The 12068-nt window shown below is 42.2% G+C and overlaps 1 protein-coding gene across 1 annotated transcript in view; it reads left to right on the forward strand.

The window, feature by feature from the left end:
* LOC128121207 (BLOC-2 complex member HPS5-like) overlaps positions 1 to 11794 on the forward strand; it is a 30873-nt gene extending 19079 nt beyond the window's left edge. Inside the window, exons 8-10 of the mRNA XM_052755620.1 lie at positions 7390 to 7503; positions 10251 to 10357; positions 11602 to 11794. Coding sequence (XP_052611580.1) covers positions 7390 to 7503; positions 10251 to 10357; positions 11602 to 11780 — 400 coding nt within the window. The 3' untranslated portion in view covers positions 11781 to 11794. The remainder of the gene's footprint in view (positions 1 to 7389; positions 7504 to 10250; positions 10358 to 11601) is intronic.
* Positions 11795 to 12068: the final 274 nt, after the last annotated feature.

A 12068-nucleotide genomic window follows, 5' to 3' on the forward strand; every position in this document is an offset into this window, starting at 1 on the left:
CCCCCATTCCCATCTCCTCCAGGGCAAAGCCTTCCCCACAGACTGAGGTCAACCTGGTAGACTCAGTCCAGGTAGGTCTAGTACCCTCCTCCCAGGCCAAGCCAAACAATCCTGCATAGGCCCCAGGTTTCAAACAGCCGACTCATGCAATGAGCACAAGATCTGGTCCCACTGCCTGGATGCCTCCCAAACAGATCAAGCCAATCAACTGTCTCACCCATTCGGAGGGCCTGATCCAGTGTGGACCCCTCAGCCATTGGTTCATAGTTCATGTGTTTCCATTCATTTGGCTATTTGTCCCTGTGCTTTATCCAACCTTGGTCTCAACAATTCTCGCTCATATAAACCCTCCTCATTCTCGTTGATTGGACTCCCAGAGCTCCACCCAGGGCCTAGTCATGGATCTCTGCATCCAGATCCCTCAGTAGTTGGATGAGGTTTCTAGCACAACAATTAGGGTGTTTGGCCATCCCATCACCAGAGTAGGTCAGTTCGGGCTGTCTCTCGACCATTGCCGGCAGTCTGTTGTGTGGGTATCTTTGTGGATTTCTGTGGGCCTCTCTAGCACTTTGCTTCTTCCTGTTCTCATGTGGTCTTCATTTACCATGGTCTCCTATTCCTTGTTCTCCCTCTCTGTTGTTGATCCAGCTGGGATCTCCCGCTCCCCCAAGCTCTCTTTCCCTCGACCCTCGCCTTTCATTACCCCCACTCATGTCCAGGCTGTTCATGTAGATCTCATTCCATTTCTCTGTCATTGGGCGATCCCTGTGTCTTTCTTGGGGTCCTGTTTTCTGGGTAGCCTCCCTGGTGATGTGAGTAGCAGACAATTCATCCTTGTTTCATGTCTAGTATCCTGCTATGAGTGAGTACATACCATGTTTGTCTTTCTGAGTCTGGGTTACCTCACTCAGGATGATTTTTTCTAGATCCATCCATTTGTCTGCAAACCTCATGATGCCATTGTTTTTTTCTGCTGAGTAGTATTCCATTGTGTATATGTACCACATTTTGTTTATCCATTCTTCAGTTGAAGGGCATCTGGGTTGTTTCCATGTTCTGGCTATTACAAACAATGCTGATATGAACATAGCTGAACAAGTGCTCTTATGGTGTGGTTGAGCATTTCTTGGGTATATGCCCAAGAGTGGTATAGCTGGATCTTGGGGGAGATTGATTCCCAGTTTTCTAAGAAAGCGCCATATTGATTTCCAAAGTGGTTGTACAAGCTTGCATTCCCACCAGCAGTGGAGGAGAGTTCCCCTAGCTCCACATCCTCTCCAGCATAAGGTGTCTTCAGTGTTTTTGATCTTAGCCATTCTTCCAGGCGTAAGGTGGTATCTCAGAGTTGTTTTGATTTGCAAAGCATTTAGACTCACATTCAACATTTACACTTTTTTACAAACTCACATATAACGTATTAATATCTACTTATTTATACTCCTTAAGGAAACTATAGAACTACTTTAGCAAATATATTTCTTATTACTTCTTATATACTTCTTATTTTATTTCTTATTTAAACTTACATTTACAACTAGTATCTTCACTTCTTACAAGCTTATTACTACATGTCTTAAGACTACTTAGATATTTCTTGCAAGCTTATATTCTTAAAGGAACTCTATAGATCTATTTTACAAACTTATATAGGGCTACCATTAGCATATATTTAACTTAGCAAATACCTAAAGATTTCTTAACACAGATCTAACAAGAGAATTTTTATAAACTCACATATCTTATTTTCATCTTTTTCTATTTCTTACTCTTAATTATTATCACTATCTCTATTAGAAAGATTCTCTTAACTAGACAGGAAGTACGTACATCATTTCTAAAGTTTAGAGTTTATAGTCAGCTTTGTTATAAAGCACTGGGAATTTAGTGAGTGGTGTTGTCATAGAATTGTGATAGTTGTTGCTAGGGGACTGTAACCTTCCCAGGATGATGCCACACTCCAAAGTTGCCAGTTCTCTCAGCTGTTCCGGAGCAGCAGAGATGCACTGTCAGCGGTAGACGGTTTTTAACTAGAGGCTGTCCCTTCACCCAGATTCATAATAGCTCCCCTAAGTATTCAATTCAGACAAACGTTTCTATTACAGCAGTACTTTTGGTTTGTTCTACCGAAAAACTTCACTTCACACTGAGGGTGAAATTACCGTATTTAGCTGCTGTAAAGCTCTTTGCCAAATACCGCACAGCTATTAGGTGATATAAAGTATTTTTCTAAAGGAGCTAGTAAAGCCAAAAGCAGCACAGCTCCTAACTCTGTTTCCTCACTGTTTGCATTAACCAGTGACAAAACCTCAGAAATACTAATCGAGCCACTTTCATTCTGGTTCCTTTATAGGAACATCATTGGAGCTGACCCTTCCTTAGTTCCACGCTCCTTACCAGACGCTCCGGTAACCACCGAGCTTCATTCTCCTCTTGTGAAAAAACACAAACATGTCCTCGACCCCATATTAACACAGGATCGGGACCCTTCCATAATCCCGAGCAGGGATCTTTCCATTTCGCATTACCCTCAGCTAAAGGACCAGGAAGATTGGAGAGAGCTCTAATATGGCCCACAAAGCATGGCAGCTTTCTTTTGTGGAATAGCATCTTGAATATATTGAAACATTTTGACTTGGTTGTTGTTAGTTCCAATATTTTTACTAATCAAAGGAGTCAAGAACATAGATGTTCTTTCATGAAACATATCCTTCATTAGCTTACTCAAAGCATTTTCAGGATTTAGTATTTTCACTTCATTAGCTTTAACTCCTGATATTATTAGCAGCTGTAATATTTATCATTGATTTTTTTACAAGGAACTTTCAGGTGAAGCAACTCTTTTGTAAGACAGCTAGATTTTCTGAAGTTTGTTTCCCATCTATAAAGCAGTCATTTCTTTTTGAATGCCTGTTTCCTTGTCTCCTTAATTAGATTTGCAAAGGAATCACTCATTGCAGGCAGTTTGTTCAAAAGGCAAAGAACTTTTTTAATTGCAACATAAGTTTCTTCATATCTAAGAAAACATTCAGTGTATAAACTGCTCTCTTGCTTTCTTAAGGATTTTAAAGTGGCTTGTTTGCTCTTAAAGGTAGCTTTTTGTCTTCCAACTACTGTAAAAACTTTGCACAGCTATTAGGGTAAATAAGGGATTTTACCAATGGAGCCCCAAACCAAGAAGCACCTAGCTCCGTATCCTTTCAATTTTTCATTGGAACTGACACTTAAACTCTTAGATGTTTTTCCTCCTTATTCTTTTAAAAGCTGTATTTTAAGTTTACCAGGAACGTATTTTCGAGCTGACAAAAAGTGTTTCAGGGCAATGTCGCCATCTTTAGCGGAAAAACTACCTTTCCCAGAATGCATTTCCCTTATATCAGTCCATAATAATATCAGTCCCTTTATATCATTTCCCTTATATCAGTCATTTCCCGTATTTTTTTGGGGTCTGAGAGTCAACTGGTTCTCTTTTACCAGACTTGCTTACAAATTCTTGCCCGGGAGGTTTGAACAAAGTTCTTTGCTTTTGCAATGGGAGATTTGAACAAGCATTTTACATTTTCAGCTTTGCCACGTTGGGAGATTGCCATTCTCTCCTCAGCTGGCTTCAACAGGTGTTTCTCCTTCATTTAACACTGGCCCCAGATCAGAACTGCACCTGCCTCGTTAGCGCGCATTGAGGTGGGCAATTTCTGATAGCAACTTTCCTCGGGGCTTGTGTTTGTCTTAGCCAGTCAGTGAAAAACAAGATCACATACAACAGCTTTTCCATAGCTCCTTCAGAGAGATTTTCTCCCACTGATTTTATTCTCATTTTGCTTGTTCCTCCCTTCCCCAGATGCAGAGCTTCAGGTATCTGTCTGTGGCTCTGTTCCTCTGCTAGCTGCCTTTGGAGGTAGGGGCTTTTTTCTCTCCCCAAATCTGCCTTAAATTCTAGCAGCTTTTTCAGGTCATATATTTCTGGGGAGGATTATGTCCCTTCTGTTTCTTCAGAGTCTTTCTCCCAGACAGTTCCCAGTTTGGTCTCAGTTTATCCCCTCTACCCCAGAAACAGTTTCCGACACTACAGAGATGGCTTTCCCAGCCACTGAAGGTAGGGGCTTTTTGTCTGTTTCTGTTTTTGGGGTCTGTGTGGTTTGCGTACAGACTGAAAATCTAGCAAGGGAGGTTTTTGCCATTTCTAAACCCCCATTAGGACAGGTGTTTTGCTTCATCAGGCCTTCACCTGGCCCAGTCCCCCAGTGGGTTGCATTTGCTTGTCTGGGTGCTCAAGGACAGAGCTTATGCCAGAGGCAATCACCCCTCAGGGCTACACTCCCTCATTTCACCAGGAGTTAGTTGAAACAAAGCTTTTCTCAAAGAGATGCTTTCTCTGACAGAAAAGAAAGCTTTACTCCTGGATAGTTCTGTTCTGCCCTGGCTGGGCTCTTTCCCCAGACAGCGTTCTGACTCAGCAGCACAACTGCTTCAGACACAGTTCAGCTTTACTGTTTTCCCAGAAAGGTCCTTACTCTGATAGGAAAGCTTTTTCTCAGATTTCCTTTTTACAGCTGTGGATCTATCAACCCGGGACTTGTAGGAAAGTGGATAACTGTGCCGTTCCCACCGGCTTTAGCTTTGGTTGTTCATTAGCAATCTTCCCCTGGGTCCTGCACCTTCCTGCCTCAGCTCTGTGCTCCAGGAAGTTTACCACTGCAGGAACCCTAGTATCCCTGAAATGCACTCCAACTCAGAGACGCTGGCCAGTCGCCTCTGGGTTTTTGGTCAGAAGCAAGGATACAATGCTAACAATTTGCATGCTTCAGGGGATCTTTGCATTAGGACAATTAGGAGCACCTTTTCATTCTGAAATGCTCAGAAACAAAACCCTTGTTGCCTCAGCTGGGCATAACTGAAAAGCTTGGCTTTTTTGCTTTTCTCAGGTAGAGTTTCAGGCCCTTTTGGGCTCTCTGTAGCTCTTTACCCACACTCTCCCAAGTGTTTCCCTCAGGGTACTCTGACCCACTGTCTTCTACTAGTTTGAAGAGACAGCTTAGAAAAGGTTTTTAGAAACTTGTCCCTGCCTCCTGCATTGCAGGGAGGATTTTTAAAGCTTGAAAGAGAACTTAGGTTTTGCTGTCTTAAGAGGTTTGTTGTTTTCCCTTTGAGCTAATCACAGGTGGTCCCCATACTAATATCTTCAGGTGATTCTAATTTTTGTCCTTCTGAGAAAGTTAAAGGCTTTAGTTTTTAAGTTTGAGAGCTTTTAGTTTGAGAAAGATTAAGGCTTTTTTAGAGAGATTTTCCCCCAAAATTTTCCAAGAAAAGCTTTATAGTTTGAGAAAGATTTTTTCCCCAGGAGGAAGACCAACTTTTCCCAAAACTTCCCAACTTTAAACTTTTTGGCTTTTTACACCCCCATTTTTGCCTCAGGGAGAAATCACTTTCTCCTGCCGCTTGGACTTAGCATTTCAGCTGTCCCCCAGGTCAAAAAGCTTCCATAGGAAACTTTTTCTTCCCCATAAGCTCAAAGAAGAGCTTTTTTACTACCCGTAAAGCCCAAAGAAAGATTTTTCCCCCCAGTTTGCATTCATAGCCCCCAAAGTTAGAATATTGGAGAGTTTTTCTGTCTAGTTGCCTTATTTTTTCCTACACAATCTTAAACTTCTAAGTTTTTCCTATACTATATTACTACCCTATGCCTTATACTTATTTTTCAGATAGAAATTGAGAAAGGGATAGAAGGTAGAAAATTTTGACAGAAGAGAATTTCGCTGCAGCATCGGACATCCTTCCAGTCCGCTTTCCTTTTCTCTCGAGGATAAAACCCCTGCCTCTCAATAATATATATAAAATATATATTTTCCATAACACCGGCATGCATTATCCACTGGCAGGGCTGAACTCAGCACTTTCGCCAAAAACTCTGTAATAAAACTATTATTTTCCTTTATCTTTAGTCCCTATTACTTTCTCTTTAGTCCCCGTTCATTTGTATTTAGTCCCCCCCTTTTTTAGGCGCCCTTTTTTTCTTTAGTCCCTGTTCGTGGCGCCATTCTGTGGGGCGTTTACCCAACCACCCCCACAGTTCCCCAGAGTTTTCTTGAGTGCGAGCAGCAGGAAATATTAGATAGAAGGATTTATTGCGGAGAATATCACGGAAATAAACAGATAGAAAATAAAGGATAGCCTCGAGAGGGCCTGGAACCTATTCCAACGGCCCCGACTGTCTCTGCCCCAGGGTTTTTATAGAGATGCCAAGGGGTGGAGCAAAAGACCTCCTCCCCCAGCACAGCCAAGTGCAGACCATCCCAGACACCTGCACTTAGGCCCGTGGTCTAATCATCCTCTATGCGGACCTGCTGGGTAAAGCCATGAGGAACCCGAGAACGGGCTCCCACAAAATGTGCCCTGAGGATTTAAAAAATAGAATCTGTGAAAAAATGAACACCAGTACATGACTCGGAAACAGTCCTGTATTCTCCTCTAAGGGAAGCCTTTTGAAAGCACTGCCTCTTGCCAAATGCCTATTTTATTTGATTTACTCCTCAGCAAAACCCTAGGAAGACAGCAGTGGCTGTGGGTGATGGAATCAAGGTATTAGGATTAAATTGAATTAAATCGGTACAGTAGTAGCATTAAATTTAGTACCTGCATGCTAGGCAGTCACTGAGTTACACCCCAGTCCCTATTTCTGTTTTGTTATTATTGTTGTTGTTTGTAACAAGAATTTCTAAATGGTCTTAATAAATAAATAACACGGAGCCAGAAATTTGGATTAAAGTCTGAGAGAAAGATCTGAGGAATAGGGCAAACTGTGAGCTAACCTCACCTTGCCAAGTCAGCAGCTTTCAAAGAAAGCTTCTTCCTGTATACTTACGTTTATATGTTTCTGTTCTGTTCTCTTATTGGCTCTTTTAGCCCAGCTACATCACTTCCTCTTCCTACACAGCTCTGTCACTTTCTGTCTGTCTGTACAGACCTCCAGACCTCTGTGGTTAGTACTGGGATTAAAGGCATGTTTAATACTGGGATTAAAGGCGTGTGTCACCACACCTGCCTCCATTCCCTAGTGTGGCCTTGAACACACCTGTGCTACAGCTCCCTGACTTCTTTACTTATAATGGCTGGCCTTTTTCCTCTGATCTCTAGGCAAGCTTTATTTATTAAAGCACAAATAAAATATCACCACATTTCAGCACAAATAAAATATCACCACAGTTGTTGTTTTTTCATTTTGAAATGAGCAAGTTATAAGAAAAGGAGCTATTTTTAATTTTTTAAAAAGCAAGATAGAAATATTTGGAAATTATAATAATGGTATACGCTTCAACTGTAGTCTCCCCATTAGATGACTACAAAGTACTTTCTAGAGATTTCCTATCTAATTATCTTTACTTTTTCATTTCATAGGCCACATTCACACTTGCTTTCCTGGGGTTATTGTCAGTTGATCCTTCTTCTGATTAAACTTCCTGCAGACTTTACAACCAAAGAGAAAATGACTGACATCTGTAAGTCCTATGGGTAAGTGAGGATGTTTACATATGCTGGTCTGGAGGTTGAGATCCACAAATAAGCTTCTAGTCAAGGTCCAGCATTGGTGTGCTTTATTATGCAAGGATTCAATATGATACTTAAACATCAATGCACTTTTTTTTAACACTATAGTTTTTACTTTCTGTGTATGGCCATTTTGCCTACATGAATGTCTGCACTACAGAGGTCAGAAGAGGACATCAAGACTTGCTGGGACTGGAGTTATAGACAGTTGTGAGTCACCACGTGGGTGCTAAGTGGAACCCAGGTCGTCAGCAAGAGCAGCCAACAATCTTTTTTTGTTTTGTTTTGTTTTTTTGAGACAGAGTTTCTCTGTGTAACTTTGCACCTTTCCTGGAACTCGCTTTATAGACCAGGCTGGCCTCGAACTCACAGAGATCCGCCTGCCTCTGCCTCCCTAGTGCTGGGATTAAAGGTGTGCGCCACCACTGCCTGGCTCAGCCAGTGATCTTAACTCCTGAGCCATCTCTCCAGCCCTATGTTTTAAGTGATAGTAACCATTATCTTTCTTTGAAATTTTATTCCTGTATTGTAAGGAGAGGATGGCCCATGTGAGTTCTTTGTATTCCTTCTGCCCAGTTGCTAGAGCCAGTTAGTTCTCAGGCCATTACATATTGTTTCCACACCAGTTAGAATAGATAAAAGATTTGCAAGAAGGGGGAGATCAGAGTAGGTTTTCTGGTGAAGGGCTCCGGAGGAAGGGAGATTGGGAGTCAGCCCTGAAGGCTGTGGAGTGGGGAGGGTCTGCTGAGGGAGGCAGCAGGAGGATGAAAAACTGACACCACTGATGAGAGGGTCAGTCACTGTCTGGTAGTCTTGACTTCTGCTCCACCTGAAACAGTGTCTTTTAGAGGGACCTTTGTCTTTCTTTTCCCTTAGAGGGAATTCATGCAATGGCAACTATGTGGTACTTATTTATTCATTGATAATGAAGGATGAGACTGGTGGCAGGTGGTGAGATCATGAGATACTCTTTGGACTTAAATAATAAATAGTAGTTTGTTTTATTTTTAATTTAATTTTGAGGAGGGGGCAGGTGCATGCATGTCGTCTGTGTGGAGGTCAGAGAACAGTCTTCTAGAGTTTATTCTCTTCTCTGCCCTACGGGTCCCGGGGATAGGACTTGGATTGTCAAGGTTGGCAGCAATGCCGTAACCTGCTGAACTATCTCTGGCCCTCTTTTAGACTCTCCTGAGATGATTCCTAGTGTCATCCACGAGAAAGGAAATCCTACAGGAAGAGATTGTGTGAATTATTACAGGATGAGGGGTTGGTGATTAGGGAGCCCCCCAAGGAGAAAGTCCATGGAATGAGATTTGGAGACAAACATTCTTTTTTTGTATTGAATGGTAAAACTTAAAAAGGAGGGACTAACGATATGGTTCAGGGGTTAAGAGCACTGGCTTTTCTTCCAGAGGATCCAGGTTTAATTCTCAGCACAACCATCTGTAGCTCCAATTCCAGTGGATCTGACATCCTCTTCCAGCCTCCCGAGGCACCAGACTCACATGTGGTACATATATGTATACATGCAGGCAAAGCAGCCATAGACATAAAGCAAATAAAATTAAAAAACGAAACTATTTGCAAAGTACATAAAGCTTTATTTATTAAGTGCACTAGATCAAGGCTCTGGAGTAGAAGTTTGTGTGATAATGGAAATATTCTACTGCACTGCCTCCTAGCCACTAGCCACATGCAATCACCAATTTTTAACTACAAAACTGATTTTTAGGGACTGGAGAGGTGGCTCAGTGATTAAGAACACTTGTTGCTCTTGCTAAGGATCTAGGTTCAATTCCTAGCATCTACATGAAGATTCACAACTGATGTAATTCTAGTTCCAGGGGATCTGATGCCCTCTTCTGGCCTTTGGGAACACCAGGCTTGTACATTATGCACATATATGTAGACAAACGCACATACAAAATATAAAAATAAATCTTGGGCTGGGCTGGGGTGGTGCACACCTTTAATCCCAGTACTTGGGAGGCAGAGGGAGGTGGATCTTTGTGAGTTTGAGACCAGGTCTACACAGTGAGTTCTAGACACTCAAGGGCTACACAGAGAAACCCTATCTCAAAACAAAACAAAAAAACCAACAAAGCAAAAAATAAATGAATAAATACATACTTAAGTAAATCTTGGGATTGGGAAGATGGCTGAGGGGTGAAGAGTACTTTCTAGAGGACCCAGGTTCAATTCCCAGCACTCACATGGCAGCTCACAACTCTATAACTCTAGTTCCAGGGGATCCATTACCTATTTCTGGGCTTGTTGGACAACAGGCATACATTTGATACACAGACATTCGTGTAGGCAAAATACCCATATCCATAAAAAATTTAAAGTTCCTTTAAATAAATAAATCTTTTAAAAAAGACTTAACACTAGCTGGTGGTAGTGCATGCCTTTAATCCCAGCACTTAGGAAGCAGAGACAGGCAGAATTTGAGTTCAAGGCCAAACTGGTCTACAGAGGGAGTTCCAGGATAGCCAGGCCTACACAGTGAAACTGTTTTGAAAAAATCCAAAAAAAAAAAAAAAGAAAAGAAAAAAGAAAAGGATTGTCTTAACAACAACAAATTACCTCTGAGTTTTAATTTTTATTTACTTTGACCTTAAGCTTTAATGACCACATGTGGCTAATATGGTCAGTGCAGTTCATGCACATCCACTGCACTTACTCCTTTTATCAACTTTGTTCCCTTTAAGTTTCTGGCCTGGATATCTGACACTCTGTCTGGAGCTGGAGAGGAGGAGGGAGGCCTTCACCAACATTGTGTATCTGAATGACATAAGCCTGATGGAAGGGGACAATGGTATGTAAATTCCAAATGTAACTCCTCATTGTGGTGTTCTGGAAGTCTCTCCTCACTTTTCAGTAAGCAAATTTGAACATTTTAGAGGTTGTCTACATAGTTTAGATAACTGTTAAAATTGTGGGGGCCTTGCCTAGTCTTTGGTATATTATGGTTTTGTTTCTATTTAACAACTGCTTACTGTTTTAAGCACTATACTCCATGTTTTTACATGCTGTTGTGAGATAACTCTTGGGATAGGTAGTCTCAGAACTGCACATCTGCCTTTCATTCTTGCCCACTTTAAAGCTCTTTCTGTTCAGCAGCTAGAATGAGTCTTTAAAAAAAAAAAAAAGAAAAGAAAAGAAAAAGAGGGCTGGCAAGATGGCTGAGCAGGGAAGAACACTTGGTGTTCTTGCAGAAGGCCAGAGTGGTTTCCATCACCTCATGTTGGGTGGATCATACTTGCCTATAATCCTAGTTCCATGGACTTTAACACCCTTTTCTGGCTTCTGTGGACACCTGCACACATGCTCTCATATACACATGCACGCACGTGTGCGTGCGCGCACACACACACACAAAACAGTAAATTAAATCTTAGAAACAACTGAGCGATGTAGCTTCCTCCCTGAAAGCCCTTGTATGAACTCATATACAGTTTATACTGTTAAGTATTCTCGTGGACCTGACCTATCGTCTTATCCTCACTGCACACTCTTACCTTTATGCACTGCAGCTTTTCAGATATCCCCTGAACTCAGCAGGTTCTTTGCTGTGTCCCATCATCTTCCATGTCTCCTGGGTCAGAAATGCAGCCCTCTCCCCTCCCCGCTTGCCCCTGCTCCAAGTTTAGATGTCATGCAGGCTGCATGCATGTGCCCTCTTGCCTGTCTCATTCTTTAGCTTTTGTTTGGATGTTGCTTCCACGTTAGAACCTCTCTCAGATCCTCTGAACCACGCCTGCAGTTCTATAGTTCCTTATTATTTTCCTTCATATACTTAACATGATTCATAAGTAGTGATTTGTTCATCTATGTAAGCCTTTATAACCTGATTGCTGCAGGAGTGTGGAGGTTGATTCTGTTTTGTTCCTTGTTGCATATCCAGGAAGCTTGAGGGTGATTTTAACTCTGTGTGTTCGAAAGGTTTGTGCTGAAGTGAAGAGACTCTGTTCTTGAATGTCTTTGTTTGGTCTTAAGTGTTCTTACAGTTCTCATGTTTCATGTATGGAGCCTGTATGCGCGCTGTGTTTCTGCGTGCAGGGTGGATCCCTGAGACCTTGGAGGAATGGAAGCTTCTCCTACATCTACTACAGAACAAGAGCACGAGGCCAATTCCTCAGGAGTCACTGAATGCGAGCCTCAGTGATGGGCCTGCCCCCATCAATGTGGAGAATGTGGCACTCTTGTTAGCTAAGGCCATGGGCCCAGATCGGGCTTAGTCACTGCTACAGGAATGTGGTCTAGCCCTTGAGTTGTCTGCAAAGTTTACCAGAGCCTGTGACATCCTGAGGATCACTGAGAGAAGATAGAGGTAATGCCAGGCTGCCGTACACTGTCTGTGGTGCCTGCACATGTAAGCTTGCACAGACTTTCAGCAGTAGGTAGATGGGAGTGCAGAGATCATGTAGTCTCAACCCCTCACTAGCACACGAGGAGACTGAGACACATCTGCTGATTATGGTTTAAATGAAGAGGCCAAAGTAAAATTTTACTCATCAGCATGATCA

The sequence above is a fragment of the Peromyscus californicus genome, unplaced genomic scaffold, assembly GCF_007827085.1.
Source record: "Peromyscus californicus insignis strain IS unplaced genomic scaffold, ASM782708v3 Scaffold_39__1_contigs__length_375310, whole genome shotgun sequence".
Classification (NCBI taxonomy): domain Eukaryota; kingdom Metazoa; phylum Chordata; class Mammalia; order Rodentia; family Cricetidae; genus Peromyscus; species Peromyscus californicus.